This window comes from Branchiostoma belcheri, unplaced genomic scaffold (genome assembly GCF_001625305.1).
Source record: "Branchiostoma belcheri isolate BF01 breed outbred unplaced genomic scaffold, Haploidv18h27 scaffold58, whole genome shotgun sequence".
NCBI classification, from domain to species: domain Eukaryota; kingdom Metazoa; phylum Chordata; class Leptocardii; order Amphioxiformes; family Branchiostomatidae; genus Branchiostoma; species Branchiostoma belcheri.
Window position 1 is genome coordinate 942,345 of NW_017804220.1, and position 15,648 is coordinate 957,992.

General features: G+C 41.9%; 2 protein-coding genes across 2 annotated transcripts in view; one reads left to right on the forward strand and one right to left on the reverse strand.

Moving 5' to 3' along the window:
• The first annotated feature begins 388 nt into the window (after positions 1-388).
• On the forward strand, positions 389-8,957 carry LOC109481853. The gene is made up of 6 exons (XM_019784474.1): positions 389-449; positions 900-1,280; positions 5,775-5,999; positions 6,703-6,822; positions 7,262-7,381; positions 8,837-8,957. Exons 1-6 carry the CDS (start codon positions 389-391, stop codon positions 8,947-8,949), a joined length of 1,020 nt encoding a protein of 339 aa, XP_019640033.1. The 3' UTR covers positions 8,950-8,957.
• A 2,777-nt stretch (positions 8,958-11,734) lies between these two features.
• The window catches only part of LOC109481880 (cytochrome P450 2D3-like), a 7,219-nt gene continuing 3,305 nt past the window's right edge, over positions 11,735-15,648 (reverse strand). Inside the window, exons 5-8 of the mRNA XM_019784511.1 lie at positions 14,419-14,597; positions 14,103-14,237; positions 13,566-13,719; positions 11,735-12,204 (exon numbers count right to left, since the gene is read on the reverse strand). Of these exons, the coding sequence (XP_019640070.1) occupies positions 12,023-12,204; positions 13,566-13,719; positions 14,103-14,237; positions 14,419-14,597 (650 nt within the window). The 3' untranslated portion in view covers positions 11,735-12,022. The remainder of the gene's footprint in view (positions 12,205-13,565; positions 13,720-14,102; positions 14,238-14,418; positions 14,598-15,648) is intronic.

Here is a 15,648-nt window from a genome sequence, read left to right on the forward strand (position 1 = left end):
TTATACTTATTAGCCTGAAAGAGATAGATACAAGGCTAGCACGTTGTGTTATGATTTCATAGGGGATGGAACCGTTACAACCTTAATATGCAAGCATGGTAAAAATTTTAATTCCGAGATAAAACCTAATGCTTTTTTTAACTGGTTGGATTGGCAAATGTTCAAACATTCAACCAACTAACTCTGTTTGAACGTTATCGGTCATTTGATGTGTTGAAAATACTGCAAACATTAATTTTCCCCAAACTGACAAACGTAGGGATTGATGATGATTTGATTCCTTCACCACCCGGTTCCACTTGGAAAACCATCTGGTTGTTATTGAGGATCCGTGTGTATAAAATGCAGGACATGAAGAGAGAAGTCATACTGAAGGTACACGTTCACGATGGCTGGACTCGGGGCTTGTCTTCTCACCACGCTGATCTCAGTGATCAGTCTGACTGCAGGTACAATTAACTTTATTCACGTGGTACTAAGATTAAAAAAAATAGAATATGTAAAGATCTCTTCGCACGAGGGGTGGAATGAGCCAGACTTTCATCAGAAGAGGAAATTTTGGTATAGTTTTGACTATTCAAAATGTTTTCTGGAAATTGGGACTTGGTAATAGTATTTGGGCCTATTTAAGTTTTCAGTTCTCTCTCCAGTGCGATTAGAATTTTATGAACGCTATTGGGATGCCTTAAAACTATATCGATATTATGAATGTCATTTGATATATCTTCACGTCAAATTCACCACAAAAGTTTTTAGCATGACCAAAACATTCGGGCTAGCCACAAGAATGGACTTTTGGGTGGTTTTCAAGAATGGTCCAAGAATGGACTTCAGTCAGTATTTTATCATTGCCCAGTGTCAGATCAAAGTAACTAACTTTCTAATACTTTGTCCCTCAGCTGAAGAAGCCTATCTGACATCCCTCCATGGATGGCACTACTACAAGGTACGTGCTTCAGGGACGATGACGTCAGCTAACATCAAGAGTACGTGTGAAGCGGCTGGGTACATCATGCCCTGTCCGTCGGCCGCGGAACCAACGTGTTCAGCTACATCCTCGACTTGTGTGGACACAGGTCTGGGGACATGTAACTACCCAATGAACAGTATCTCCCAGGTTCTGTGTGGAGATTATGCAACACGATGCCCTGCAATGGATGGCACATTTGCCTATTACAGCACCTACGGGGGCGGGGCTATCGGTGTCCAGCCAATCACTAGGCCAGGTTCTTGGCTCACTGGCGCAGACTACAGCAACCAGTTCGCCCTATGTGCAAAGGGTGAGTAAATTTATGGCTGTATCTCCTCAAGTTAAACAGGCATACTCAATTGTGAATAAAAAAAAAGAGAAATACTTGTAATGGAATAAATGATAAAAGACCGGAATGATTTAGTTTGTAATTTTGTATCGTCACGACCTTGACTTCAGGGACATCTAATTCATTACGTGCACGAATATTACCTGTTACCTAAAGCTATTCCTATAGTATAGCATGTAAATAAAGTAACTTTTTATTCTCTTCTCACTATTTTATGTAGATAATTATAAGAAAACGACAATTTTAGACTTAAAGCATCTAAAGATAAGCCCTTCATAGAATGGTGTACACGTTAATTGCCTTCTTATTTTCTCATCTGTTTACCTGTGACTAATTCTACCAATTTTTGTTTTTTTCTTCATTTTCTTCCCTAGTTGACTATTGTGCCTCGGATCCTTGTCACAATGGCGGTACCTGTGTGGACGGAGTCAACTCCTACACCTGTCAGTGTGTGCCTGGTTTCATCGGAGACGACTGTGAGAATGGTGGGAAGCTTCTACATTTATTACGTTACCTATTGTATCTTCCAGTATGTCTTTTGGTACATTTCTATTTATCATATCCAATTTAAAATATTGTTTAAGGATTTGAAAAATGATGATAGCGCACTGATCTGTCTGGTGCAGTACGATCAATTCCAGTACCTGAACGGTGAAATGAAGGTGTTACAACTTACAACACTCTCTAACTTTATGGAGTTATTTTATAGACATCGACGAATGTATCCAGGGTTCATGTTTGAACGGCGCCACCTGTCTGAACACACCTGGGAGCTACAGCTGCACCTGCAAAGACGGCTGGAGTGGACAGAACTGTGAAACAGGTAGGGGAACTGAACTAACGGTACTTACTAACCATAATGCCCCCGTCACATTGCGCGTAAATCGATCGTCCGACGAGTCGGCGAGCTCTAAACGACATTTACGGCCGTAGTATGCCCGATGTTCCGTCGAGCATCGCGCGAATTTTCGGGATCGCCGGCGATTTTTTTGAGTCGGCCGAAGCTCGCTGCAGACACGCGAAACGTGTTCTTAACATCAGCGACTAGTCGCCGGCGATTTTTGAGATCGCAGAGCTCGTTTCCAGCTCGCGCGTAGCTCGGACGTAGCTCGCCCCTGTGCGGCCGAGAGTCGACCGACAGTCGGACGTACATCCCACGAGTCTCGGTCGTATTTCGTCTTTGAAAATCGGGCGACGGTCGCTGAATACGGTCGACCCTCGCGCGAGCTTCGCGAAATATTCGGACGACCCTCTTCCGTACCTCGCCGGACCTGCGCAAAGTTTTTAAATTCGTGCGTGCTTCGAGCGAGCTTCGTGCCAGTGTCGGACGAAGGTTCTACGAGCCTCGGCCGAGCCCCTGTGAAGTTATTATTTATTCAGCACCTGTGACATTTATTTGAGATTGCATTGGCAGTATACTGTGTAAAGTTTGCAGGAGCAACTTCCCATTGATTGTTAAAGTTATGTTTACGAGAAAGGATAAAAGTAGACAAAACCGTCCTTTTTGTCCTTTTAATAAATCAACATTCGTTAATAAACAAAACCATTTTAAAAAGATGACGAGGTTTTAACTATATAAGACCAAATGCTTATTAGATTTTGACCTCAACTGATTGAACGCACATGAAATTCTTCACTCTTGTCCCTTTAGGAGGTGTGTGGCCTTATTTCAGATGATTGTATAATAACTTAACGTTTACACTTGTTACCTTCGCCAAGAAGGTTATGTTTTCAGTAGCGTTTGTCTGTGTGTGTGTGTGTGTGTGTGTGTGTGTGTGTGTGTGTGTGTGTGTGTGTTTGTGTGTAATTTAGCAAGATAACTCAAGAAGCAGTGACTGGATTGGAATGAAACTTGGTAGGTGGGTAGGTCTTCATGAGACCTAGAAATGATTAGATTTTGGGCCCCCTGGCGGCTTTTCTAGATACTGCAGCTGAACTTCCGGTTTTGATATCTCGCGATCTGGACATGCTAGGGTCACGAATTTTGATTGGTAGATAGCTCTTGGGATAGGGAAGGCGTGACATGAGTTTGGGTCCCCTAGCGCCTTGTTCTGGAACTGCAGGAGCATTTGTTGAAAAAATTTAAAGGACGATAACTCAAGAACCGGTTGACGCATTGTCGTGATTTTTGGTATGTAGGTAGCTGAAGGGATGCTTGACATAATCAGATGACAATTATGCAAATCAGTAGCTAATTTGCATAATTAATGAGGAAATTCTATAAATCTGCTTTGTTCGATAATAGAACTATGAAAGACTTGTGACATCTACTTGAGAACGAGAAAAACATCTGAGGATATAGATTATGTTAATGAGGACCTAATTTGCATAAAGAATGGCAAATTCTTATAATTCCATAGTTGTAACTGCTGCACCCTGAATTTCATACTTGCCACATTTGGAAGTTAAGTGAAGGTGAACATCAACAAACATAATTTATTCAAATCATCACCTCATTTGCATAATTTATGAGGAAGTGCAATAATAGCCTTTTTGTTATGATAAGGCTGTCATTGGATGGAGAATATGATCAACTGATATAATCCATGCAAATGAGGCTCTTATTTACAAAATCAATGAATAAAATTGTATAATTCGTCACACGCAAGGGTTAACATCATTTGGCGAAGGTATGAGATCGTGGAACTCTTGTTCATTCTGGAATGAGGTTCATTCTGAATAGATCGTCGACCGTAACTCGGGCGACATACGCCCGAGTGTCGAGCGAGCTTCGGCCGACTCCTGTCTGGTTAAAAAGGTGGTCGTTGTGTCACGGCGGTCTGTCACTACGGCATTCTTTCCCATTGCTGTGTGCGTTCGATAAAGTATCGGGTTACAAGACGCGATTTTGGGCTAACCGTAAAACATTTGAAAATAAACAAACTAGTATCGAGGGGAAATTTCATTGAAATAAAATAAAATTATCGTCTTTACATACATTTAATGGTGATTTTTTGCGCTAAATGGATGATTTTTTCGGATTTCGTTAAAAAAGTCGATAATTTTCGGGATTTCGGAGCGCCATATTTTAGCCAATCACCGAGCAAACCTGGCTTCACATATTACGCAAGATCACTGATTTTTATATTTTTCGACGACTAGGAATAAGATGAAAAATCGTGCTTTAGGGATTTTTTAATTTCTGACTTAAAGTATAGTTTTTGTCGACAAATAGGTGAAAAAATCGAATTTTTTGGCTTTTTTCGCACTAAATTACCCATAATTCAAAATCATGCGCATTTTTCAAAAATTCCAAAAGCACGATTTTCGGGACAACCCTGACAGTCATTTTGAGCCGTAAATGGGGTATGTTAGACTCTCCATGTTTCTAGGTTTGAACGAGTTTTGCAGACATGTCATATCTCCAAAAAGTGTGCATTGTGTTTTTCATACAGGCGTAAAGAATCATTACAGTATTCAAGGTCACCCAAGGATACGACAGTAGCTTCGCTACATGTTACATGTCCACAAAAAATGATAGCGGACATGTACTATCCTGGAAACTGTTTGTATCTATAGAAAGTGTTGTTTTTTATCTATTACGAGTCACTCAGGCAAAAGGGCTTGTTTTGCCGCTTTATTGCAAATGACCGCAGGTGACCCCGAAATGGAACGCGGGTTCGATTCGAATCGCCCAGATCGAACACCATCGAACACAGTTCGGATTCTATGAAATGTGGGAACTTTGCAGCCCAGATTTTACCACCGTGTGTTAACCAGACGGTAGTGTGAATTTGTGGCTCTTGTGGTATTATTTGAGTTGGATCCTTCACAGAGTTGCTGTTTGTATTTCTATTTTATTCTGCCAGTCCACTCCATTACTTTGTTAAAAAAAATATAACGACAGGTCAAACATGAAAATTGGTCAAACTATTCATTTTTGGTGGATACACGGCCTTGCTTTATCTGCGTGCCATGTCATAGGGACTTCATTATCATAGATGTATTGCCAAGCGATCGCCCGAGCCTCGTACAATGTGACGGCGACGATTTTCAAGCCAAAAATACGCGCGATCGTCGGTCGATCTCAAAATCGGCCGATCTTTCGGCGATTGACAAATACGGCCGAAGCTCGTCGACAATGTGACGGGGGCATAAGCACCACGCTATGCCAATGATCAAGCAATATGGCAAAGTAGTTGAGATCGCGATCGATATTTAGGAGAAACGAAGACAACAACTCTGCAAAGCTTTGAGAGGCCCATCTTGAAAAAGAGAAGCATGATAAAAATTCGACATATCAATATGAGCACATTACAGGATTTGCTTCTCATTATCCCACTATTAATGATCACAAATATCGACTTCTCATGGAGCTAGCCGGTTGATTATGATACTCGTAACAGTCGTAAGACTAATAAAGGTATATGACTATAGCAGGACCAATTCTAAATCGTTCTAGTAGCATTATAGATGGATATAACAGTGATGTATATCTCTCCTCCTGTCTCCCAGTTCTAAATGCTGACAAGTGCTTCCAACTGTCAGAGGAACCCAAAGCCCATCAGGATGCCGAGGGACAGTGCGGTACTCTGGGAGGAACTCTGGCCGGAGTGAAGACCGTGGCTGAACAGGAGTTCCTGGCTGACCAGATCCGGCTGGGGACGGACATGTCCCACTGGGTCGGTCTCAAGAACGGACAGGAACACTTCCTGTACACCGACCTCTCCACCATGAGCTGTAGGTTTGAAACCTTTTAAACTGTATCTAAATGACTTAGCAGGGTGCTATTGCATAATAGCTATTGTGCTATTATCAATATTGTTGATGATCAGTTTTAGTTGGTTGGTTGGTTGGTTGGTTGGTTGGTTGGTTGGTTGGTTGGTTGGTTGGTTGGTTGGTTGGTTGGTTGGTTGGTTGGTTGGTTGGTTGGTTGGTTGGTTAGCTGGATTACTGGTTTCTACTTGTTTTATTGTTGCTCGGTTGGTCGGTCGGTTGGTTAGTTATTTATTTAGTTATTTAGTTAGTTGATCGGTTGACTTGTTACTTAGATGGTTTCTTGGTTGGTTCCTTCGTCGGTTAATTGTTTGATCGGTTGGTTGGTTGGTTGGTTGGTTGGTTGATTAATTGATCAATTAATTAATTAATTGGTTTGTTGGTTGATTGGTAGTTTAGTTTGTTGATCGGTTAATTTATTGATAGATTGATTGGGTTGGTTGGTTGGTTGGTTGGTTGGTTGGTTGGTTGGTTGGTTGGTTGGTTGGTTGCATGTTTAAATACTGATTGATTAATCGGCGGGTAGGTTGGTTGGTTGGTTGCCTGGTTATCTGTTAGTTAACTGGTAATTTTATTGAGGAATTGGTCAGTTAGTGTGCTGAGCATCGTCTATCAATTGAACTATAACCATTTCTTTTTCTATCCTATAAACTGCATCGTTCCCCAGCTAACCTACGCTGGATGTCTGGAAAGCCTGAACACCTGTGTGCGCTGCTGGATAAGAACGGGAACTACGACCTGAACGCGGACTTCTGTACGGTACAGTACAACTACGTCTGTGAATCCAGTGAGTCATGGAATTTCATACAGATTTAGGTCGATAAGTTAAACCTCAAGCGGTTTTAAACACCATTGTTTCCACGAATATTAAATGTCTAAAATTGTGTCCTCAGATTCGACGGTTAATCGTAGACAATCTTTGACAAACTGTACTTTTCATTTTCTTTAGCATACGAGATTGTCCTACACTCTTTTTATACGTTTATAATTGACCGGTTTACATGTGTTATGAATCACATTATTATAATTAAATGTATAGATAAATACACATGTTATATCTGTGAGCAATTCCATAGCGGTTCCTTCCGAAGCACAGTTCCCAAACCATTTAGTAATGAATGTAATGTGTATACGAACTAATATATGGTATTTCCTTCACCAAATGTTTATATTACAATGTGACATTTCTTAAATCATGAGTATTTACTACAATATCGCGTTTCCAGACGTCGTCTCCTGCAAACAAAACGTCTGTCTGAACGGAGGAAACTGTACCTCCTGCTTCAACGAGACTTACGCCTACTGTGACTGCGCACCAGGGTTTGTGGGAGACCGCTGTGAGATCAGTAAGTATAGTCAACCACACATAACCCTCGGTAGAATGCTCTTTGGTAATGGCAATTATATATCTTTTTGGAATCAAAAACTTCTGCTCTGATGGACTGAGGCAAACTTGTCTAAAATTCTTGCTACCAATATTCTTTGTCCTTGGTGCTGAAAATGAAGTAAAATGTACTTCTTGATCATGAGGTCAATTTTCTTTTTAAACGTGAGCTTGTCAAAATTAGGACGTTATGTCAACAACATAGTTCTCGTCGTTGGTGCTGAACTAGAAGTCAAATGCGTCATTGTGTTACTTCAAGGAATTCAAAGCATTCCCTGTTATCTATTGCCATATATATTGACTGACCGAATGAATACATCGATGTCCTATTAGACATTGACGAGTGCGCCTCGGATCCCTGTCAATATGGCGGTACCTGTGTGGACGGAGTCAACTCCTACACCTGTCAGTGTGTGCCTGGTTTCGTCGGAGACAACTGTGAGAACGGTAGGAAATATCTAGCCTTCTTGGCAGAGTCCTTGGAGCAGAGGCGCGTATTTGTGTGTGTGTGGGGGGGGTGCTGATACGTGATACGCTCGCTAAAGTTCTCTAGTCTAATGCAGCAGATGGAGTTATTCTGCAGGTACGGGAGGTACAGCTCTTCCCCGGGAGTCTTGCTGCTCTAGCCGCTTTTAGGTAGAAACCCTGCCGCGCTAAACGTCTACACGGGAGGCTAGGAAATACATGTAACGTTATCATGTTAAAATTTGTAAATCTATAAACACGTTAGCCTTACACTCTTCTTAGTTATTTTGAGGCGGTGTGTTACATCGAAGAGTGGTTATACCGGCTATAAAGATACAGATTTTAGATTAAAATTCTTAAGGCGATCGTACAAATCACCAAATGTATCTTTTGTTATCTGTATCAGATGTTGACCTCTGCATCAACAACCCCTGTCCTCCCAACTGGGGCTGCCAGGACTTCGGTCACTACTTCATCTGCAACGGTGAGCACAGAATACATGTTATGAAATAAAGACTAAGCTTTAACTTCCAACACTACCTAACAAAGTATTCGGACTTACCCCAAAGAAATGTTGTTACACAGAAGTAAATACAACCTGTGTTTTATTGGGATATCATTGGCGGTATTGCGGTATCCTATAGCTAGTCAGCATTTTTGGCTACCCATGATATTTTTATGCATCTGAATTTATATCTTATATGTATTTTTGATGCTGTTGATATGGGGACCGCGCCTACAGTATCTGTATCAGTAAACCATAAATGATAAACAATAAATGCAACACATGCAACAAATGCACACAATAAATGCAAAATGGAACCAGCAGCAGGCAAGATCTGCTCGATTGGGCATGGTATAATGAGTACGGCAGTCGATAAGCTTATAAATGATACATTCGTACATATGACTTTCAACCGATAACAGTTTTTGCTGTTGCATTTCTTCTCAGGTTACGGGCGTGCAGACGCAGACCTGTACCGCTGTGAGAGTTTCTCCTGTCCGTACGGCTGGTCCTGTCAGGACAGGGGACCGCTCTCCTTCATGTGTGGCACAAAGGCCTAGAGTCCCACTGCAGGTGAGCAAAATATTTTGTTCCCGCATGGTCGAACATGGTGCCCAGTCTATCGTGATAGGGGCAGGCTGTCTTCGGGGCTCTAATAGTTTTCCCCCGCCCAGTACAACAGACCCTCCGGTAGGGGTTTTACGCCTGTAGGAGCTTTGTTCATAGAGTTTGGCACGCCAGGAGTTGATTTCGCCCCAGCACAAACTACCGGGGGAACCTAGCACAAGCGGGCGGGTAAGAGCTTCAGCAGCCTCGAAGAAAACACGCCCCAACCACGACAGACTGGATACCAGGTTACGCATGGTCCTGGCACATTCGGTGTACGATTGCCGTAGGATAGCAACCTGAGGGCATTCTTGGGATAGTCGTGAATGTGGTAAGCAGAAATCAGCTGTCTTGTTATGGAAAAAGGCTAGTTGTCTTAGATCATTGCCGGCAGTGTATTCCGTCACATCTGGCTTAAATTATACACCATCAAAATCGTACGTCGACCTACGACGAATGTGACCGCACCGTTTTGGCAGCAAATTCACCAATTTGGCAGCAAATACACAAAACCAAATCACTTCCACTGCTATCTATTTGTATCTGATGTAATCTAGCCTGACTAAATCGCGCTCCTGGCGGCCGCCCTAAGGTTGCCGCCCCTAGGGGTGGGGGTCATTGACCTCCGACTGAGAGAGCTTGTGTAACACAGGCTAGATGTAATCTACCTCATCCATCTTTTCATCTGTTTTTGTTCTTTCTTAATCTAAATCAGCAAAGGGTATGAAATTTATAAGAAAAATATGCTGAATATTAAAAAAACTGAACAGTCGGCGATTAAGATGCTTTTCTCTTGCTGACATCTCTTTACAGTTATGTAAACTTTCTATTGCCATCTTAGAATATAACCTGTTTTTATTTGTTCATACAGGGACACGGCATGAAATTAGGGAGAACTTCAGAAGAGCCGCATCCAATATGGTCAAATGCAACAGCATCTCTCCAGCTTAGTGCTATGCTTTTAGCAGACGTAGTATCTATAGATGATAAAATAAAAAGGCTTGAACCTGAATCACTTGTTGTACTTTTCATTCGTGATGTTTGCGCTTCAATGATACTTGTGCCGTCACTTAAAGAGAAAATATCACATTTCTGTCAAGAGGATTTTGCTCCATTAGACAAGAAGTCCGCGGCGACGCTAATTTCCGTCTCGTAAACGGTCGTCACCTTTATTTTGAAACGGTCGATGCCATTTCGCAGAACGGCTAGCTTTAAGTCTATTAGCACGGTCCATTCACGCTGTGATGTTTCGTGGCGCAGAGGTTAGGGTATAGGTTAGGGTTTTAGAGCTATACTTGTGGACCCGGGTTCAAATCCAAGCTTGTGCTTTTTGTTTTTTTTTTACTAATATTTACAATTCTACACGACCCTCCCTTATATTTGCATTTTTTTAGTGTATATTACTTTTTATTCGTTTTTGGACCTCAAAAAAAGTTATGGTATGCTCGGATATGGCATCGACCATTCAGCGAAATGGCATCGACCGTTTCAAATGGCATCGACCGTGTACGAGACGGACAAATGCCGCGGCGACCTTAATTTACCACGGTGACGGTTGCCTCGGTCTTGTCACTGATATAATAGACTAGTGTGACAAACTGCAGACTGCCATGTTGTTCCTCAGGTATCATCTACTTTATACTTTCATCTAACGTTCTAATATTAGACCGCATTTTAGAGCTGTCTACATACCATGGCTACATAGGTCACGTAAAGATTACATAATTCTATTTAAACTTACACATTAACCCTCAACAGAACACCTTCCCGGACTGATTAATCTGTACACCTGGGGTCCGCGCGGACCCCAGAGCATTTTTTTGCTAATTTTTAGAAATTATCAACATGCTACCAGCTCAATTGTTTTGCAAACTGATGTGGGAACCTCTGTGTCCACATTACATACAAAAATCATACATTTTGAACTTTTTCTATTTTTTGGTGAAGAAAAGAAGACAAGAAGAAATACCCGATTTTTAAACCCATTTCAGACTGAAGGGGCTTTTGAGGCCCAACTTTGATCTCAGATAGCGGCTAAACGGCTTGCGCTAGAAGTATCAAATTTGGAGACCTTTCTTAAAATGTCTCTGGAAAAAAGTTCATATTAGTTTTATACTAGTAAGTTGATGTTTCTTTGTGTTGCCATGGCGACGGGTAGTTTTTTTGAAAATAGAAATAATTTTGGTTTAAACATAAACATTTTCTGAGTTTTATATAAAATTACACTTCTTTTCCAACATTAATAACATCTTACATAATTAAATATAAGTTAAATCATTTAATATGCATAGAGTATGCTAATTTGATGACGTCATTGGTCAAAATCCAATATGGCGGACTATATTATTAGCTCTGACGTCATATGACGTCATAATTACACCAAAGTTATCAAAATTTAATTCTATTACTACACCATTCTCTGAAAACTTGGTAGACATACGATGAATGCATAAAAACATATAAAAACGGAAATAAGGTAATGTATAAGAACGCCAGTGTAACCATTATGATCGAAAGCCGGCTGGGGTCCGCGCGGACCCCAAAAGAAAATCAGATATAATTTTTTTTATAAATGGTAGAAACGGAGTTTTCTGCACTGTATTGAGAGACAACTTTGTGGGTGACAATTACCTAAAATTTCAGGAAAAAATCTTTAGAAACAAAAAAGATATTACAGAATATATAGTGCTGGGGTCCGCGCGGACCCCAGGTGTACTGTTTAGGGTTAAAGCTGCTCTCTTTTTCTGCTATGCTGAATGGTACAAAATTACTGGATCTGAATCCCACTAACATCATCAATTAAACTTAAAAATATATCTACTTCTTTGGCCAAGGCGTACTTACAGAAAACAATTATTATCCTCTTCGCAGATCAATCATGCAATGAATCAACAACCATAGGCCATTAAAACGACTTGGCAGACGTTTAGATATCTACGATGATAACGTCTTTGAATACGTTTTAGGTCTTTCCGGCGTCTGGCACAAGCATGTTGTGTGATGATGAAATTCAAGCTTAAGGAGTATTTAGTACCGCGGAAACGCACAGATTTTGAATGGCTTCGGAGAAAACACGAGCCCGAAAATACCCTCTGTGTCTGGCGTCGGAGCGCCCTCTGGCAGTTTGAAGGTGAATTGCTGCAGCAGGGAAGTGAAGAACAGGAACAACTCGAACTTGGCCAGCTGTTCTCCGAGACACCGGCGGGGACCTGATACGACAGTAAAAGACGATGAAATGCATTGTCACTATCATATAATTCCTTATATATGCCTTTGATATACGTTAACAAGACTTAATTTATTCAAACGGACTTATAATTAATTGACGTATGACATTCACGCACTCATTTATTTCTGTCTCTCTCCACAAAAAACAACCCTTCTGAGGCTTCAGAGGAACTCAGTATGGTGAAGGATCATAAATGCCGCAAAAGGATACCATATAAGATGAGACTGTGATAGCTTTTAGTTCAATTCACATTTTTGACTTGACTTGACTTATGTCGAGTCCTGGTGTCCCTGGCCTCGAGACAAAATGGCTGACCAACACTCCCTATCTTCCATCACTTGACCCAAGTAGTCCACCTCCAGGCCAGTGTCTCTCCTTAGGCAGTCTATGTAGGTTGCAGCCGGTCTGCCGGCCTTCCTCCTCCCATGCTTGGGAGTCCACAGTACCAGCTCGGCCACAATCTCCTCTCTGCTCCTGTGACAGTGTCCTGCAAACCTAAGCCTTCTTGATCTAATTTTGCTAGAGAGTCTTGGTAGGTTGGCGTAAAGGTCCCTGTTCGTAACATGCTGTGACCAGTGGATGTTGAGTGCAGTTCTTAGCAACCTCGTATAGCATCCATCCAACTGCTTTTCTAGCTTGGTGGTAAGAGTCCATGCCTCGCATCCATACAGGAGGACTGCCTCAACAGTCGAGAGGAAGAGCCTCACTTTCAATCCACGTGAGAGGTTCGATCTCCAGATGCTTTTCAGCTTGTTGCAAGCTTGCCAGGCTGCTGCTTTCCTTGCAGTGATGTCCCTTGCTGTGCTCTCCATTCTAGACCCCAGGTACTTAAAGTCCTTTACCTCATCTAGGTTGGTACCATCATTTGTTGTGAGGTTGTATGGAGCCGGAATGTTGAAAGCCATAAACTTTGTCTTTCCAGCATTCATGCGAAGACCGACTTCTCCCACTGAACTCTCCACACGCCCACATTCACATTTTTAATATAAGTATATTTTATGGATTTTTTTGCCCTGTCGTATTTTTTTTTCAATTTGGTGTCTAGATTATGACATGCAATATATTAATATAATAATTAATAAAAGAATTTTATTGCACGGTAATTGTACATGTTACAATGTACATGCATGGCAACGACTATTGAACACAGATAAAGATATATCAGTGTGGCTTAAAAAGAGAAAAGAAAGTGTCTCAACATCCGAGAGGCTGTCGACCCTGCTGCTAGAGTTAGCTGGTCACACAAATTTTGTTCTCTACATTCAGTCCTCTATAGTAGTAACTCCATATAGCCTAGTGTAAGCCGGCTGTCATTGTAGTAAACACTAGTGTCTCTCTCACCTACGCTAAACGGTAAAAATGACTCTGTCCTCGGTGCCAGCTGCCCGTCGGCGTCCAGAAATCGGGTCGGGTCGAACCTCTCCGGATCGGGCCAGAACTTCGGGTCCATGTGGAGAGACCACAGGTTGGGCAGTATGAAGGTGCCGGCTGGTATCTGTGTTAAATACAAGAGAATACTTCAGGACAAAGAAAGCAAATTATAAGGCAAGAGTCCGTAGGGAACAATCATTCGTACTAATCGTTTCCTGGATGTCAGACCCATAGCACATTGGCCCAAAGAAATGGACTGTTCCAAAGATGTAGGTGTCGTTTTGCACCTACGAAAACTGCTACGATGTAGAAAATATTGTCCACATCATCTCGCGCATACATGTGCTAGCAGGCGACATGCCAAACTAGAGACAACAGACCCTGAGTTACAGCTGCGAACTCGAAAATCACAACAGATAGCAATACTCTGCCACTGACCTCCTTCAAACAGTGACAAGTGAAATACAACGTTAACGTGTACATGTATGCAAGAAGCAGAGTGGTCACCTGATGTCCCAAAATGGTAGCAGGGGCTGTGGTTTCATGAGGGACAGAAGAGGGTGCGATGGAACGAATCCGCTGGGCCTCACGTATGGTCGCCTCCGTGTAGGGAAGGTAGTCTCGCAGCAGCATAGACGGGGTCTGTATGTGCACATATACGTTACACTAGCCTGCAACAATGCAACATTGTATTTAAAGCAAAAGTTCTTAAAGATTTGAAAACTCAAGGATTCGAACCCACGACCTCAACGGTTAACCATGCGAGGGAAAAACACGACCACTCTGCATTCGTCATGTTATGAAAACTACTAAATATAGCTACCTGTTTCCCAAGTGACACATCGATCTCAACATGTACTTTACGCTGTACTTCCTGGTTCATAACCAGGTAAAGCAGAGCCCAGGAGAGAGTGGTGGCGGTGGTGTCAGATCCTGCCACGAAGAGATTTCTGATGACATTGATGATGTTGTCCTCTGGCAATTCAGACAAAATCCTGTTCCCTAATATTGGAATACAATACGAGTAGTTAAATAAGGGTAAGATCTTGTGACAACCGTATGTGTGTTGACATTCTAATAAAATAATTTCAAAGGTGCTAAGGTGATTCCAAAGAAACCGCAAGAAAACTTTAAGAGCAAAGGGAGCTTGGTTAAGCCGACCAGGGCCTTAGAAAAGCCTTCATCATCATCATTATCATCGTCGTCGTCGTCGTTAGCTAACTTGCTAACGATGATGATTATTAAATTGACAGATTTCCGAGGATCAAGTAAGTCTATAACTGTCCAAAGTTAGTCAAGGCAACTCTCGCTAGCGTTGACTTTATGAGCCGGCCAATGATGCAACTATCTGACCATAGCCGTCATCAACGGCGTTCCTCTCAGGAGACAGGTGTGATATGTCAGCCCAGTAACTACTGACTAACGATAAACACCGTCACCCAGTAACTATGTTAACTCTATGTCTATGGGTTGTCTTTTGACCACCTACCTTGATGCTCCTCCAGCAGGAAACCATCGATGACGTCCCTGATGTTGTTCGGGTCAAAGGTCTCCCTGTGCTCCTGGATGACTTCGATGACGAAGCTGCGGATCTCCTCGCTGCACGTCACCACCTCCTCCAACTTCCGCCGGACAGACGGGACATGCCGCAGGATTGGGTAAACGTTCAACGCCTGGGGAAACAAGCAAACGTCTTCAGGACATTATCATTACAACTTTCCACCAGTGCAGCAATGTCAGTTCCAACTTCAGTGCATCCCATAGAGTTTACAAAAATGATCATTGGCACAAACTTCACAAACTTCATCGTATGGTAGATGGGGAGGTAGACCTTTTAGGCATACATATACCTAGGGATTTGGGGTCCATTATTAACTGCAACTTTCAACCCCGTTTAGCAAAATTAGATAGATTATTATTCCCCTGGAAAAGCAAAAGTTTATCTTTGTTTGGAAAAATTACTGTCATAAATTGTTTGATTGTTTCCCAGTTTACTAATCTTTTCCAGGTGCTCCCCTCCCCAAGTAAATCCTTTTTAAAATATATGAGAGAA